This window comes from Mustela nigripes, chromosome 2 (assembly GCF_022355385.1).
Source record: "Mustela nigripes isolate SB6536 chromosome 2, MUSNIG.SB6536, whole genome shotgun sequence".
NCBI lineage: Eukaryota > Metazoa > Chordata > Mammalia > Carnivora > Mustelidae > Mustela > Mustela nigripes.
Window position 1 is genome coordinate 218,265,130 of NC_081558.1, and position 17,195 is coordinate 218,282,324.

Below are 17,195 nucleotides of genomic sequence, written 5' to 3' on the forward strand. Positions count from 1 at the left end.
TGCTGCGGTGGCCGATGTCATGTGTCCCGTTGAGTTGCCCCTGGCACCCAGATTAGACATTGCTTTGGTCCGGGAGGGTGTTTGCCGGGTGAAATCAGCATCTCCCCGCCGTGTGAGGACATCTTCTAGCCTCTGAGGAACAAAGAATGCACAACACAAAGTAGCACAAAGAGTGGCGGAGCGGGGAATGTACTTCTGTTTCCCCGCCGCACTGAGGGCGCCAGCGTGCGGCCTTCTCCTGCCGTCGGACCAGGGTTACCCCATCCGCCCTGGTCGTCAGGCCTCGGGGCTCAGAATGAGCACCACTGCCAGGTTCTAACCTAGCCCTGGCATGGTTTTGAGGACTTGGTGTGAGATGGGACAGAGTCCGTTCCAAGTGGATGCTTGAAATGGTCTCCTTGAAGTCGTTTGGACGTAGTAACAGGATGAACACTGTCTTCTCAAGTCTGTCACACTACTCAGCTCTGCCGGGCCTCACACAGTCACGGTCACAGGTAATTAAATCCGGACTCATTAACTGTACAGGTGACCTCCTCTTACTGCAGACCTCAAAACTCAAAGTTAGCTCTAAAAAGTTGATATTGAAACCAAAAGTCCTCAGCCACTGGGAGGTTAGACTCTCGGCAGTAATTCTTCAATCAGAGAAGAACCCAGTCCTTAAACTGGATGCCTAGAATACACACATCAAAAATGATGAGACAGAGCCACAGTTTTATTCGGCAGAATCGTGCACAGCCCCGAGTGAATGAATGAAAAACAATGAGCTAAGCATTCGGCCCCGAACTGAGAAGGAGAACTGCAGCAGAGCTGAGTAAGACGCTGACTGCGGGAGGAGGGAAGAAAATCCGACACGCAGAAAGCAAAGGGGAGGGACGGAGCAAGGAACCAGATGACAGGCCGTCAGTAAAAGTAGACGTGCTGATTTGAAAGAACCGTGAGAGAGACAGAGAAAAGTCGTAATGTCAGGCAAAACAAAAGTAATGGTAGGATTCACGGCACCTACCGATATGGAGGCGGCCGCAGAATTTTAAAATAATTCTTTATTCAACTCTAAGACTGATAAATTTGGAAATCTCAACAGCAAGAACAAAAGGACAAGTGAGTTGTAAATTGCCAAAATGTACCCCAAAGGAAATGCAGAAATCTGGCAAAGGAAATTTCCAGCAAAGACTTGGAAAATATTATCAACACATTACCTTCCAGTATGTTCAGAGTTTAATCAGTCTGCCAAAAAACACATCATTCCACCTCTGTATAAACTTTCCAGGTCATAGGAAAGAACAGTTGACCTAATGCCAAAACTGGACAGAGAGGCACGAATAAAAAGAAAATCACAGGCAGCATCACCTACGACTAAAGATGCAAAACTTCTGAGTGAAACACTAGGAATCGAGTTTAGTGACAGACCCAGAAGTCGAAGTGTAGCCTGGTTTTACAGCTGTCATACCGCTCGGCTGTGAGTGGACGGCGAGAGGATCGGGATCGGCGCGGTCCAGAAGCGAGCCCGCGGGGCATGCCGCGCCCCTGTCCTCTCGAGCGCGGATGCGCGGGCCGAAGGGTGGGGATTAAAGTGGCGATTCTCATCTGGAAGGAAGAATTCTTGGCGGAGGGGATGTAAGAACCTTTGTAGAGTCTTCAGGAGTTTCTGGTGGCCAAGGCCACCCCCCGCCCCCCGCACACAAACCTACCCAGTCCGGTCTCAGGGGCGGGACAAACGTGCGCTCACACTTCAAAGCTTCTTGGATAGAAGCTTCTGTCGGCTTAAGACTCTGTGGGTTGTAGCTTGATCGTTCAGGTTTGTGGAAATTTTTGAAATGTCCCGCAATGAGCAAGTGTCACTTTTTAATGAGAACAGTATTTTTTCTTTTTAAATTACCTTGCGGTGTTCTTTCTCGGCTTCACTGAAGTATGATTGGCATAAACCGTGTATTTAAAAGATACAGTTTGGTGAGTGTTGAACTCTGTTTGCCTGCAGCCCTCCCCGCAGGGAGGGTACCCAGCCCCCCCCCCCCCCCGTGGCCCTTCCTGCGTCCCGCCCCAGGCAACCATGGATCGGCACTCTGCCAGTGGAGAGTGGTTTGCATTTTCTAGGATTTTACAAAAATTGTGAGATACGTACTGTTTTGTCTGGCGTATTTCATTCAGAATGACGGTTCTCGGATTCATCCGTTTGTGGAGTTTATCAGGCTAAGTCATGATGGGTTGTGCGGACGGACCACAGCTTGTGTGTCCGTCCGACCGTTGATGACATTTGGGGTGTGTCCAGTCTTTTACTGCTACAAAGGAAGCGCCTAGAACGCTCGCTACACGCCATTGCACGGACATGCCGTGCCGCTCCTCTTCGGGGGGTACCGAGCGGTGTGAAGAGTCTGTCTGAAGACAGGTGCAGGTCGTGTTTCTCCGACGCCGTCACACCTTTCCGGAGGGGTTGTGCCCCTGCACACGCCCCCGGGGCCGTGTGAGCCTCCGTCTGTGCTCATTCTCGCCAGTGCCGTGTAAGGAGCCCCTCCGGGTTTCCGACGGGTGGAGGGGGGTCTCCGTGGGCTTTTAATTTGCATTTCCCCAAGACCGAGGAAGTTGCGCGTCTGTTCGTGTGCTCTCGCTCTCCGTGTGCTGTCTTCAGCGGACCGATCAAAGCTTTCCTCATTTCTTACTGAGTTGCTTAATCGGAGGGTTCCTTACGTGTTCTGGATATAAGATCTTCATCAGATCCATGATTTGAAAATGTTTTTCTTTCCATTCTCTTAGCCGTGGCTTTCAGAGACCAAATAATTCTAGTTTTGGTAAAATCTTATTTATCAACTTTTCTTTGTTAAGTCATGTTTTTGATGTTCCATCTAAAAACTGTGGACCTAAGTCAGTGTCACGGAGATTTTCTCCTCTGTTGTGTTCTTAGAAAATCTACAGCTCAGTGTTTCAGCTTGGGACTACCTCCCTCCTGAGCCCGTGTTCATTTGTTTAGCATATCCCCGTCAACCGGCGCCGTCTGTGGGAAAGGTCACCCTTTCCCCACTGAGTTCTTCTGCATCTTTATTAAAAATCCATTTGCAAACACACATGGAGGTCTGTTTCTGGATACTAGTATCTTCCATTGATCTTTTTGTCTTTTTTTTTTTTAATCAGAGGGAGAAAATGAGCACAAGTGGCCGGCAGAGGGAGAAGCAGGCTCCCCACTGAGCTAGGAGCCTGATGTGGGCCTCAATTCCAGGATCTTAGGATCTTAGGACCTGAGCCGAAGGCAGCTGTTCAACCAGCTGAGCCACCCAGGTGCCCCTACTGTCTTTTTAAAAAAATTTTGATTTAATTTAACTTAAATTGATTTTAGTTAGCATGCAGTGTATTATTAGTTCCAGAGGTGGAGGTCAGGGAGTCACCAGCGGCATGCAGCACCCAGTGCTCATCCCATCAGTGCTCGTGCCCTCCTGAATGCCCTCCTGAATGCCCCCCATCCCCCACCGCCCTCTGTTTCCTAGAGATAAGAGATTTGTCTTGTGGTTTGTTTCTCTCTCTGACTTCATCTTCTCTTATTTTACCCTTTTTCTCCTATGATTCTGTTTTGTTTCTTAAACCCCACATATGAGTGAGATCGTAGAATTGTCTTTCTCTGACGGACCGACTTCGCTCAGCACAGTCCCCTCCGGTTCCATCCACGCCGATGCCAAGGGCAGGACGTCTCCCTTTCTGATGGCCGAGTCACATTCTGTTGTGTAGACGAACCCCGTCTCTCTGTCCGTGCATCTGCCGACGGACGTCCGGGCTCTTCCCGCAGTTCGGCTGTTGTGGACGTCGCTGCTGTGAACTTTGGGGGCAGGGGCTCCTTCGGGTCATAGGTAGTGCAGTTTCTGGGTCGTAGGGTAAAGGAACCTCCAGACTGTCTGTCTGTCTGCATACCAGGATCACACCGCCATGACTACTAGTCTTGTGAGTCTTGAAATCAGGGGAATTGGATCCCGACTTTCTACTTCCTTCTCGAAGCGGTTTTGGCTACGTGGGCCCTTTCTGCATTTCATAGCGATTTTAGAGATTTGATTTATTTGAGAGCGTGAGGGAGGTGGGAAGCAGAGGGAGAGAGGCAAGAGCACTTTGCTTGGTGCTGAGTGTGGAGCATGACGTGGGGCTGACACGGGGCTCGATCTCGGGACCCCGAAACCATGACCTGAGCCGAAGTCAAGACCTGGTGCTGAGTGACTGAGCCACACAGGTGCCCCCATAGCAATTTCATAACCAGTTTCTCAGCTTTACATAAAACCCTGTTTGGATTTTGATTAAGTTTGCTTTGAACATGCAGATCGGCTCAGGGAAAACTGACATCTTAAGGACTTTGAACCTTTCGGGGACGAGCACAGACACCCTCCACTCTGTTAGCCGCTCACATTTCTCAGCCATGCTCTGCCCTTCTCAGTGTGCGCATCTGACACGTCTTTTGTCGGGTTCATCTTTAACTGTTTTGTTCTTTTGACGCTGCTTTAAATGTTATATTTCTGTTTCAGACTCCAGTTCATTTCTGATATAGAGAGATATTAGTTTCAATAGCTATTTTATGAATTTCATCGAATTTTCTTTGTAGATGGCCGAGATGTGTATGTTTCAGGTCTTCCTTGTAGTCAAGATGCCCGTGAGTTCTTCCCTCCCCTGTGGCACCCAGCCGGGCCTCCAGGAGACCGTGGAGCACGGCACCGAGCACACACAGGGTCTTGTGTGCGGTCACTGGGAGAGGGTCAGCCTCTCTCCGGTAAGCGTGGCCAGCTGTGGGGTATACAGATGCCTCTCTCCGCTTAAGGGGCCTTCGATCGCTAGTTTGCGAAGGGGTCTTTCATCAGGAATGAATGGTGGATTTTGTCAGGCATTTTTTTCTACTCTCAGTGGAGCTGATCATTTGGTTCTTTTTTAGTTTGTTAATGTTTCGTTCGGGACATGGTGACATTGAGTTATTTAACTAAACCTTGTGTTCCTGGGATAAACCTTGTGTAGTCGTTATATATTCATCTTCTGAAATGTGCTATAATTTTGCTTAGAATGTTTGTATCTCTGGTCCAGCGGCCTGTGGTGGTGTTGGTCTGTAGCTGTCTTTGAGTATCTGTCAGGTTTTTGGCATCGAGGTAACACTGGCCCCATAAAATGAGCAGAGAACCATTTCCTCCTCTTCAGTTTTCTGGAAGAACTGGTTTAGATTCGATACCCGTTTTTTCTTAAACATTGGTAGAACTCACCAGTGCGAAGCCATCTTGCCTGAGGTTTTCTCTGTGAGAAGGTGTCCACGTATTCATGATCTGTAACAGGATAGATACGGCGAATTGTGTGAGTCTGTTTCTGTTTTCTTCAGTGAACTTTGGTAATCCGTGTCTCTCAGGAACATTTGTCTGTTGCTCCTAAGTTGTCAAATTTATTGGCTTGGAAGTGTTCATGACGTCCCTTTATTATTCTGGTAACAGCTGAGCGCCTCCGGGGACGCCGCGCCTTTCCTTCCCGATTCCGCTGCTCCGTGTCTTCTCTTTCCTCATCCGTCTACCTAGAGGTCTGTCAGTTTCATTTTCCTCTAGAGAACCAGCTTTTGGTTTTATGGGTTTTGGGGTTTGTTTGTTTTTCAGTTTTCTGGCTTCTTTTAAAAAATAATTTCTGGGTGCCTGGGTGGCTCAGTTGGTTAAGCGACTGCCATACGTTCCGGTCAGGATCCTAAAGTCCCAGGATCGAGTCCCGCATCGGGCTCCCGGCTCCATGGGGAGTCGGCTTCTCCCTCTGACCTTCTCCCGTCTCAAGCTCTTTCTCTCTCTCTCTCTCTCTCAAATAAATAAATTAATACATAATAATCTTTTAAAAAACAAACCAATTTCTGCTCTGATCTTACAATTTTTGCTTACTTTGTTATCAGTTGCTCTTTTTATTTCAGTTTTTAAGGTACTAGCTGATGCCGTTGTTTTGAGACCTTTCTTTCTTTCATAACATTTCACAAATTTTGACATGTTGTGTTACTGCTTTCACTCCTTTTGAAACACTTTGTCCTGTGTGCTATGTAGAAGTCTGCTATTTAGTTTCAAAATACTAGGGGACTTTGCAGAGGTGATTTTGTTGTTCATTTCTAATTTAGTTTCATTTTCTAACTTAAGTCCTTTAAATTTATGTTTATTTTACAGACCAGGATGTGATGTTTGTTGGCGTTCCATGAAAACTTGAAAAGAGTGTATCCCTGCTGTTTGTGAAGAGTGGTGTGTGAGTCGGTTGATTGTGTTGTGTGTGTCTTTTATGACTTTACTGATCTTCTGCTGGGTCTGTCAGTTACTGAGAGAAAAAGATGGAAAATCTCTTGACTATAATTGTGCTTTTGTGTATTTCTCAAGGTTTTTATCAGTTTTTACTTCTTGTACTTTGTAGTTCTGTGATTAGGATTGTGGGTTCCTTCTAATAAATCGGCCTCCTTTGTCATTATAAAATGATCTTTATCTCTGTTACTGTTCTTCACTCAGAAACCTCTTTTGTCTGGTATTAGTAGATCCTCTCTTTTCTTTCAATTAATACTAGCATAGTGTATCTTTTAACACCCTTTGATTTTTAAATTGTTTTACATTTTTTAATATTTAAAATATGTTTCTTGTAGTCGGCATGTTTGGATCTGCTTTTTCCCTCTCCCCGACTGACAGTCTCTGCCTTTTCATTAGGGTGCTTAGAGCATTTACATTTATTGTGGTATTGATATAGTGAGGTTTAAATCTGTCATCTTGGCACTTATTTTTTATTTGTTCTATATTATCTTTGTCCCTCCCTTATTCTTTTTCTCTTTATATTAATTATGTCTTATGATTCCATTTTAACTCCTTCTTGACCTTTGGCTATACCTTTTTGTTTTGTTAATTTAGTGATTGTTTTAGGGTTTTACAGCATTCATGCTTAACTTATCACAGTCTGTCCTCAAGTGATATTATAGCACTTATGTATAAGAATCTTCCATTTCTCCTCTCCTGGTGTTTCTGATATTGTTGTACATTTAACATTTGCATATGGTAACAATCTCATACTGTACTATTACTTTTGTTTCAACAGCCAATTAGCTTTTCTTTTTAATTTTTTAATTTTAATCCAGTATAGTTGATAAACAGTGTTATGTTGACAACCAATTAGCTTTTAAAGAGATTTGCCACTTCTGGTGCTCTTCATTCCCCTAAGTAGACCCTCATTTCTCTCTGTTACCATGTCCCCCTGCCTGAAGGACTTCCTTTTACTTTTTTGTGGTGCGAGTCTTCTGGTGATGAATTCTTTCAGCTTCAGTGTGTCTGGAAAAGCCTTTAGTTTGCATTCCTTTTTAAAATATATATTTCTGGGCAAATATATTTTTGCTGAAATGGCAGTGTTTTCTTTTCTTCTCCTTTTAGCACTTTGAAGATGTTGCTCCCTGTCGTGCTGTGAGCACTATTTGCAGTAAGAAATCTGCCGCCTCATCTTTGTCCCTCCGTATGTGGTGCCGTTCCTCTGCCTGGGCTTGACGCTTCCTCTGCGCACCGGCGTGGAGCAGTTGGTCACGATGTGCTGGTGTCGCCTTCTGCACATTTCTCATGCTTGGGCTTCGTTGAGATTCTTAGATCTGTGCGTTTACTGATCTCAGAACATTTGTCTAATTTTTTCTTCGTGTTTTCTGTACCCCCTCTGCCTCCCCTCCTTCCGGAACTGAGTCACATGTGTGTCAGGCTGACAAACTTGTCTAACAGTGCACTGATTTGCTGGGTTTTCTTTTTCCCCATCTCTTTCCTGTGTGTTTCATTTTGAATAGTTTGTTATTGTATCCTTAAGTTCACTCATCTTTTTTCTATTCTAGATCTTTTTGTGTGGTGGTTGATGACTTCAAGTGTGTACCTAAACTCTTCATGTCTCTATGTGACCATCGGGCACGTTCTCTGGCCCTTTCTGGCAGTTCTTGCCCAGTGTTGAGCAGCGTGTGTGCTCTTATCTGCCCTCCGCTGACGCTCAGGGGACCCTCTGCAGCTCTCTGGCCTCTGCACCCTCCTGGCCACCACCCGGCCACCTTAGTTTCCTGAGCTCTCTGTTCAGGGGGTCTGCAGGCTCTGCCTCGGCTCCTTCTTTCCACACTGCTGCCTGGACGCTGTCGGGACCGCAGCCTGGAGCACTCATGGGGTTCACCTCATAGGTCTCCTGTCTCTCAGAAACCACTGCCCTTCCTTGCCTAATGTCCAGGGTCTTGAAGATGGTATTTGGTGTATTTTTTCTGGTTTGCTACTATGTTAGCAAGGAGGGTAAATCCGGCAGCTCTTACTCCGTCTCACCCAGAAATGAAAGTCTGACCCTATATTTAAATCACAGAATGCCCATTCTTAAACACCGGTCCTTTCTGTGTTCCCCTTCCAAAATAGAGGTGTTTGCAGTGTAGCCCTGATTGTGCACCTGGTCATCTGAGCCAGCCGGTCATCCAGGGCTGGTTTTGGGTGGAAGTTGGAATGACATCTCCAGGTCTTGGTCTGCGTTCCCTGGACAGCAGAGACAGAGGGTAGAAGGAAAAGTGCTTTCCTCGGGAAGTGTGAGCTCCGAGCAGCAGGGCAGATGAAAGGGGAAGTCTGACGGGAAAGGTGGCTTGGGCTGCAGGAGAAGTCGCTGCACGGCTGTGCCCACAGAGGGCTGCTCCCCCCCCACGAGCCCTGACTGGGGGCCTGCGGGCTGTGTGGCACACCAGAACTGTGCTGTCCGCGGCCCGTCTGCTGTGGCCGGCCGGGGAGCTTGTGTATGGGGACCCACAGCCCTGTGATGGAGGGCACGTGACTGGGGTGTCCGGTTGAGCCCTGCCGCCATGCCGTCCCAGGGAGGCTGGCCACACACGTCGCATTTCCTGTCTCAGCAAGATCAGCATTGGCTTAAAGCCTTTAAAAAAACAGATTCTGGCCCTGTCTTCCTGATTCTTTTTGTGCTGGGATAGAGCCGTAGGCAGGCCATGTGTCTCACTGCCGACGGCCCACGGGCTGTGGTTCCCTTTAATCTGGCTTCTCATGGCCCTTCGCTTACTGACAGGACGGGGTTTTATCAAAATCTAACCAAAAGCTGTGAGTGATACCCCACCCAGAACCTTTAAAATTGTGTTTAATCTCGACAAATGGAAAAAGAAGCCAGTGCCACAGGTACCAGGGGCCGCGTGAGCCGTGCGGGCTGCGGACGGTGCCTGCATCCTGTGCGACCGCCTGCTTCGCGAGAATGGGAGCTCGTCCCTGCGCTGAAGTTCAGGGACTGTCCGAGCAAGTGGGGTTTCTTTGTAGGAAGGCAATTTTGTTGAGTCGATTTGTAATTTCAGTTGATTTTCCTGTGTTTCAAGTGGCTTCTTGAACGGTGCGGTGAGTCGGCGGAGTGCTGGGCCACGCGCGGCTCCCCAGCGGTCACTGCCGCTCCGTTGCGTGGCTCCCTGTAGCGTTTCCAGGCGACCAAGTAAGAAACGTCTCTAGCCGGCATGACCTGGTTTGCCCGGTGTTTTCAACGCTTCCGTGGGACATTGCGTGTACACGCAGCCGTTGCACGCCTGGTGTGCCTCCGTCAGACACCTGGCCCTGTGGCACCGACGCGTGGTCAGGAATGCTCACACACACTCTTCAGAATAGCCAAGTGCTAGAACAACAACAGAGTGAGGAATCCTCCAGTGGCCTGTCCCCCAGCAGGGTCCCGGGTGCAAAGGGGGGTGGGCGGCAGCTCTGTCGCGGGGTGTGTGACTCACACACGCGACCTCGAGCGAAGGTGCGGCGTACGGGAGTTTGTGTGTGTGAATGGCCCCACAGAGGTAAGGCTCCCAGCGGGCAGCCCCGGCCAGCGTGCTGGGGTCAGTGCCATGACCCGCGTGGGGCAGGACCGGTTGTGAGGCAGGAGAGCCCCCAGACACGTGGGCCCTGGCCGGTGACCGGCTGCTGGGACGCTGGTGACGGGTGTGCGCCCTTTGTGAACAGCCCTGAGGCCGTGCCCTCGTGGGCTGTGAGAGGTCAGTGAAGAAGCCTCTAGGAAGGAGAAGCGCTCACTGCCCGGGGGCCGGCACGAGAAAGTGGCGACCACAATCCTGACTTCTTCCTCAGAAGCGGGTCACAAGGCGGCCCCCGGGGCGTTGCACGGGCTGCGGGAGGAGCTTCCCAGGCACGCGGTCGGCTCGAGCTGGCACCGGCCGTGGCCAGCCTTGCGGAGAGGAGCAGAGGAGCCTGCAGGAGAGGGCCGGGGCTCCCAGCGGCCTGAGTGCAGCCACGGGAGCACTCAGCCTCCTGGCCGAGGGCTGTCGGGCGCGGCAGCCGTCCCAGACACGGGTGACTCATAAGGAGGACTTTTCACCCGGCTCTGACACCGGGGGCTGCTTTGCCTGAAGAACTGGGGCTTCTCCACGATGAAGCTTTCCTGCTGGCTCACCTGTGGTGTCGGCTCCCTGTCCGGGGTGGGGGGGCTCACAGTGGCGCAGAGCAGAGATGGAGCGAAGGAACCGGCGTGGGAGCCCCGCGGAGCTCGCAAGAAACCGTGCTGCGCTGCTTAAGTCTGCTTCCGCGCGCCTCGGGTACATGCGTGCAAGGGGGTAGCCTGGCCGTGCCCCGCCCCTGGCGTGTGGGGCGCTCGGGGCGTGAGCGTGAGGGCCGCCCCCACCCGAACAACCTTCGGGACCGACTCAGCCCCAGAAGGGGCTCGTGCGCCCGCGCTTGGAGCTGTTGATCCCGAGGGTGCTCAGAGGTGCTGTGAGGTCCGACAGGCTCTGGTGTCTGCGGGCCCGGCCCACCTCCCGAGCACCGTCAAGGCCGCTCCTGGGCGGCAGCAGGTGGCACTGGGCAGGGGTGAGTGCGCCTGGGCCGCACACACCGCTGGGCGTGCCCTGGGCTCCTGGTCACCCGTGTCTCTCCGCTCCAGGCATCAGCAACGCGGAAGCGCGGCAGCCGGGGAAGGCGCCCAACTTTAGCGTCAACTGGACGGTGGGCGACGCGGCCATCGAGGTCATCAACGCCACGACAGGGAAGGACGAGCTGGGCCGTGCGTCCCGCCTGTGTAAGCACGCCTTGTACTGTCGCTGGATGCGTGTGCACGGCAAGGTACCGGCCCCTCCTTCCCGCAGCGCCCCCCCCCCCCCGCAGCCGCCCCCCCGACGCCCCGCGCTGCCCGCACAGCAACTCCCCAGCCTTCCGGGGTCTTCTCCTCCAGCCTGAGCGTGTGGCCCCGGATCCCCCCAGTACAGCCTCCCCGCAGCTCCTCCCACCCCGCCCCGTACCCCCGGACGCCTCTTCCTGGCCCCACCCGGAGGAGGGGAGCCAGGGCTCCCGAAGCCCTTAGAAGGCTCTGGGCCTCTTTCCTGCTGGAGGGCGGAGTCCGTTTCCCCAGATAAATCCTCCTCTGGTCGACGGGCATTTTCCTGGTTCCCTTCGTCGGTCGTGGCGGGTGTTTGTTGCAAAGCAGGTGGTGCCCTCGGCATGGCCGTGTGGACAGAAGCCACCAAGTTCGGGCCCTGGTCCTACAGGGCGGGCATCTGGGCTGGGGAACTTGCTCCGCATTTATTCTCACGATCTGCACCAGCACGAGTCAGGCGGCCGCGGGGGCAGTGCCTCCCAGTCCTCCACGTGACCAGTGGCCGGTCGGTGCTGGATTGTAAATGTCTGAAACCACTCACCTGGGAATGAGAATCAGCTCCCTGTGGGTTCAGAAGTGCCTGTTTAGAGCCTGGGGTCTGAAAACGCCCGTTTGGCCTGGACCCTGTGTGGGGAGAGTTCACAGACCGCCCCGGGGCTCACGCTCCGCCCCCGTGATGCAGCCCACGGAGGCAGGCGCCTTCCGGCAGGTGACGTCCCCCGGAAGCCTGCACGGGACCGAACACCAGATTTGGAATGTCTTACTGAGCTTTGGTGTCTGCTCTGGCTGCTTCCACACTTGTGCCTGTGTTTGAACTCTTCACAGGCTCCCTCCAGCCTGCTGCGCTCCAAGATCACGAAGCCCAACATGTACCACGACTCCAAGCTGGTGGCCAAGGAGTACCAGGCCGCCAAGGCGTGTCTGTTCAAAGCGTTCATCAAGGCGGGGCTGGGCGCCTGGGTGGAGAAGCCCACGGAGCAGGATCAGTTCTCTCTCACGCCCTGACCGGGGGGGCGTGGGGCAGAGGCTGCCCGCGCCGGCGCTGTCTCCGGAGCCTCACGTCCGAACTGGGGGCAGGGGTGTGGGGACACGGGGTGCTGGGCAGGGAGGGTGCGGGCTCCAGCGTCTCCCTCTACACCACCGTTACCCCTGGAATGACCCAGTGACCACTTTCCATCTCCGTTTACGTCTAGAAGTCGAGTTCTACTGAGTAGGGCTTCCTTAAGTTTAGGAAAATAGAAATTACTTTGTGTGAAATTTTTGAATAAATAATTTATTCAGAGTTAGGAACGTGGTTTATAAAGTAATTAGATCAAGTCACTCTTAGGCCACGTTATTTTAATTGCAGAAGAGCATTTATCTGTGGAGAAGGCGAGGAAGTCGCGGTAGGAGGAGAAGCCTCGCAGCCGTGCCGCGGGCAGGTCCCCCGGATCCCTTGGTGGGTCCTCCCAGCGCAGGAGACCCCGCAGGAGGGGCCCGGCCCTGCGCTCCCCCGAGTCCCCCACGCAGTGACGGCGTGTGCCCGGGGGGCGCATCCCAGATCCCCGGAACCTTCAGTCCCCTGGAAGCGTCTGCGCTCCTCCTGGAATCACATCATGGAAAACGTGTGTTGGTTTGCGTCTCCGTAACCAGAGATGAGAAGGGGCAGTGATCCTGGCCGTGCTCGTGAGGTTCTCGACAGTGTTTGACTTTCAGGGACTAGGAGGAAGCCGTAGGGGCCAGTGCACAAAAGTCAGCCTGAAATCCCCCTCCCTGTCTCCGAATCCCACGGATGTGGATGACTCTCCAGACATCTTCACAGGAAGGAAATAGAATTAATTAAGTAGATAGAGTCGTTCATAGAAAATGCCAGTAAGGCGTATTTTTAAATTCTTCTTTCCAGCTTTATCAAAGACATGTTTGAGTCAGTATTCAGGCTGGAAGCTGGTGAGGCAGCGTGCCGCGGGCATCGTCCCCACCAGGGTCTGGACGTTGACGGTCACGGCAGGGAAGGGGTGCTGCTGGTGCCCGGGGTGGCCCAGGGGCGCTGCTGCACATCCCCCAGCACCACCCCCCCCCCGGGTGTCCCTGGGCTGAGCCAGCAGACAGTCAGGAGTGCGGGCAAGGGTCCTGGGGCACCTGGACCTGAGCTCAGAGATTTGCACCAATTGCCTTGTTGCTTCCACTCAGGATCAGACAGGAGCCCCGGGGAGCGTCCTGCCCCTGCTGGATCAGGGCCGTTTACACGGAAGTGGGCAGGGGCTGCTGTGGAGGCTGTAGGCAGAGCCGGGAGACCCCACCTCACCTTGCCAGACTATGAAAACGCAGAACAGGAGCAGGGCGGCCACGGTCCCCTCCGCCAGGGCCCCGCGTGCTCAGAGCAGGAGACTCGGGCCAGAAGCGCCGTGCCTGCCCCTGCGGTTCCTGGGGGGCGGGGGTGGGGCTGACGTGCTGCAGGGACCCGGGGCTGTGGCTGGGCTCAGGGGCCGTGGCCTTCTCTCCGCTGTAGCAGGAAGGGTGTCAGCTGGTGTCGCCGCCCTCCCCAAGCAGGTGCCGCCGCGCACAGAACATCCGAGAGCTGCGTTTTTATTCTCTCGATAAATGGTATTTTTTCTAATGGGGATTGGGAGATGGACTTAGTTTTTAAAAAAAATACGTGGATTTTGATGAAAAGGTCAGTGGAAATACATTGCATCATACATACAAACACCACCCAGTATGTCCGACCTCCTGCCTCCCGCTAACCGCTGAGGCGAGCGCGCCGTCCCCGCTCCGAGTGCGCGGCTGTCCTGTGCGCGTCCAGGCCCACAGGTGGCCGGGAGGGAGGAACGGAGCCCCGTCCGCCCGGGACCCGGCGGGAGCGGAACAGAAGCGGAGACGTGAACTCCTCCAGGCGCCGGGTCCGGAGACTCGGCCCTTGAAAGGGTCCCTTCCGAGGCTCAGGGTGCACCACCCCGTCTCCCCGGGCATCACTTGGCATACCGTGCCCTTAGTCAGGATTCTAGAGACTTAGACAAATTGACACAGCCAAGAACTTGGGTGTTTGAGAAAAATCTTCAATTTTGAGGACATTTTGACCAGGGGGTTGGAGGGTTCTCTTCTCTTTTGTTCGCTAAGCCTATTAATTCCAGGAAGACACCGGCCGCGGGCCACTATCCTGCTAGAGGAAGGCCTGAGTCACAGCGGTGTCCCCGGCGGGGCTCGTCCCGCGTCCGGGGTCAGCCCAGGCCAGGCGTGCCCTCTTCGCGGTCAGATGCCACACAGCGCAGTTCTGATTCTGAATCAGAGTGTGCTTGACTCATTTAATCAGAAACAGTTACTTTATTTTAAAACGTACAAGCCAGCCTCTCACCCGGCACTCCCTTCCCTGGGGTGTGTTTATTCCCGTGATCCCCTGCTGCCCAGACGACGGGACCGCCGCTTTCCTTGTGACAACAGTGTTCCCGTGCTTTGTGCCCTGACGCTGGGACGGGGCCGCTGGCAGGCAGACCCCGGGGTGGCTCAGTGAGCGCTGTGGGTGAAGGCTGCACGCCCCTCCGCTTTTTCTCAAAACACAAATATCAGATGTTTTTTATTTCTGAAACATTTTACACCAAAATACAGGGTCTACCCCAACCGTAAATTTGTTCTCGCAAGAGAAGTAACATCGGCTGGTTTTCCCATCCCTAGAGTCTACAAAGCTAGAGTCTCTCAGAAGATTCCTCGTTATCAGCCCCCACCTATGTAAGCGGGAAGGGCAGAGTATTTGTGACCATGCGCGTGTCCAGTGTTGTCTGTCCTTGTCCCCTGGCGTGTCCTGTGACCCCCTCTCCAGCCACGCGGCCAGTCACGTCCTTGGGGCCGGTGAGGCCAGGGTCTGGCTCGATCCAGACGCGACGCTGTCCTCCAGAGCCGCTGTGCACTCGCTCACGATGCAGGGATGACCCCCGAGCCCCAAGAACATGTAGCTCGGCCCCGCCGTGGGCTGACGGGACATCAGGAGCCGACGCCCGTCCTTCCGGATGCCACCACCAGTGTTAAAGGCCGTCTGTGGAATGTGTGTCGAGTGAGCCTGGAAGCAGTTCGCTTCTCCAGATACTGGGCGATGTGCTTTTATTTTGTTTTATTTTAGAATTGGGACACTTTTCTATGAATGTAATTCAGCCAAGAGCCCTGTCGCTAAGACCCAGGCCCCGGTGTCCTCTGTACGTACACTGATGTATATACCACCCGTGCAACCCGCATGAGCTTGCCCTCGCACCGAGACCAGCCGGAACCAAGCATGAGACGCTGTCCTGTAGACAAAGGACTGGAGATGTTCTCAATAAAAGACACCGTGTTCCACCGCTGCCGTGTGGCCGGCTTTTCTCTCCTTCCTAGTTCTCCCCCGGTCCCTCGCAGTCTGTCTGAGGAGTATGATTGGGAGGGGTGCGTAAGCACCGGCTGAGAGCCGCCCACTGGTCTTGTCCCCTGTGCGCGGCCCCCGCGCTCAGCACATTTACCCAACTCAGGACAGTTCCCCTGAGCCCCTGGGACCCGTGGGCCTCCTGAGCGCGCATCACGCCCACTCCCGCATGGAAGTTGTGTAGAGGACCGTGAAACGGCGGCCGCCGGGCAAGATCCCACGGGTAGAGAGGACGGAGCAGTCCCCGCTGAGCTGCCGGGCCGTGCGAGGGCGGCAGGAGCGGGAAGACCCAGCGTGGACGCCCGTGGGCCGCTGGGCGGGGGGACTGGGCGGTGGCAGGGGCAGGGAGACGGCCCAGCTGCTAAGTTACGGGGTGGGGGGGCCTTGACTATTCAGGGCTCACGTGTCTGCAGGACGTTCATAAGAAACCGGTGAAACCGGCTGCAGACACCGATTACCAGAGATCGGTGATTAACAAATTAGGGAGCAGGTAGTTAACGATGCTCCAAACCCACCATTCGCTAATTGCACTGTTTTCCCACCGTTTGCATTTAGTGCTAAAGAAATGCCGACGCTTTCCGTACACGCGTACGTGCGGCAGCCCCGTCCCCTGTGAATGACGGAGGATTTGGCGTGATTTTAATTCAGTTTTACTTTTTTTTTTTTTTTAAATTCAGTTTTACTTTTTAAAGCTTACCCATTTGTCTGATGTTCCTACAATTCAGAGAAAAATAACCAGGAAAATGTTTTTAAAAGTAAAAATCCCCACACAAATAAAACGCACTGTTGCCAAATAATTTGCTCTGTTTTGCATCAATTTGATTCTGTTATTTTCCTACAATAAAAGCAACATTAAATGTGTGGGGCTCCTGGGGGGCTCAGCTGGGTGAGTCTGACGTGGCATCTGTGCAGGTCGCGAGCTCAGGGTCCTGGGATCGAGCTCAGCAGGGAGCCTGCCTGCGAGTCTCTGTCTCTCCCTCCCCCTTCAAACAAATCAATCTTTTAAAAAAGTTAAATAAAATGAAAATATGTTACCTAAAAAGACACATTAAGCTTCTGAGAAAGGATGGGGACAGCAAGCCCCCTACCAGCTCGTGGTGGGGGAGGGGAGGCTGCCGGCTGTGCCCCTCGGCACGCCCCTGATGGCCATGAGCCTGGGGACCCGTCAGCGTGTCCCCGCCCGCCCAGGTGCTGGTACCGTGGCCACCGCGCAGGCCACCCCGCAGGCGGAGCTTCCCCGGGGGAAGGACGCTGGAAGTGCCGGCCGGCAGCCCCCACGGGCAGGGAAGGGGTGAGGGAAGGGGGCGGTCAGCGGAGCCGGATGCTGGCTCCGGGCGGCCGCGCTGGAGGGAGGAGCAGTTATTTAATAAGCTTTCATATTAGTGACATAATTAAATGTTTAAATAATTAAAACGAATATTTAGTAGGAGCAGAGGCAACTATCCAGCGAGCTCGCAGGCCGGAAGCTGTGGCAGGAGGAGCCGGAATCCGGAGCGGAGCTGGGTCAGCCGCTTGCTGGGCCCACAACCCCCCACGGAGAGCCCATGCCCGCCCCCCGCGTCCCCGCATCGCAGTGCCCAAGCCCCGTGGGCACCTGCAGGCGCTGCGCACCCCCCATGACCCTGTGGGCAGCGCGGGTTCCACAACAGCAGAGCAGCCCCGAAGCCCTGCCCGCGGCCACCCTGCACGGCCCTGCGCACCGAGGCTCAGCGGAGACCCCAGCCGGCCACTCTGTGGGGCGCACAGAGCTGTTGCGGTTCAGCTTTTG

General features: G+C 53.5%; 1 protein-coding gene across 2 annotated transcripts in view; it reads left to right on the top strand.

Moving 5' to 3' along the window:
* Positions 1 to 15,371, top strand: part of ADARB1 (adenosine deaminase RNA specific B1) — a 75,927-nt gene extending 60,556 nt beyond the window's left edge. Inside the window, exons 9-10 of one of the 2 annotated variants that reach the window (XM_059392508.1) lie at positions 10,855 to 10,989; positions 11,890 to 15,371. In XM_059392508.1, the coding sequence (XP_059248491.1) occupies positions 10,855 to 10,989; positions 11,890 to 12,230 (476 nt within the window). In that variant the 3' untranslated portion in view covers positions 12,231 to 15,371. Of the gene's footprint in view, positions 1 to 10,854; positions 11,034 to 11,889 lie in introns of both variants that reach the window. The other variant, XM_059392509.1, reaches the window with a different exon arrangement.
* Positions 15,372 to 17,195: the final 1,824 nt, after the last annotated feature.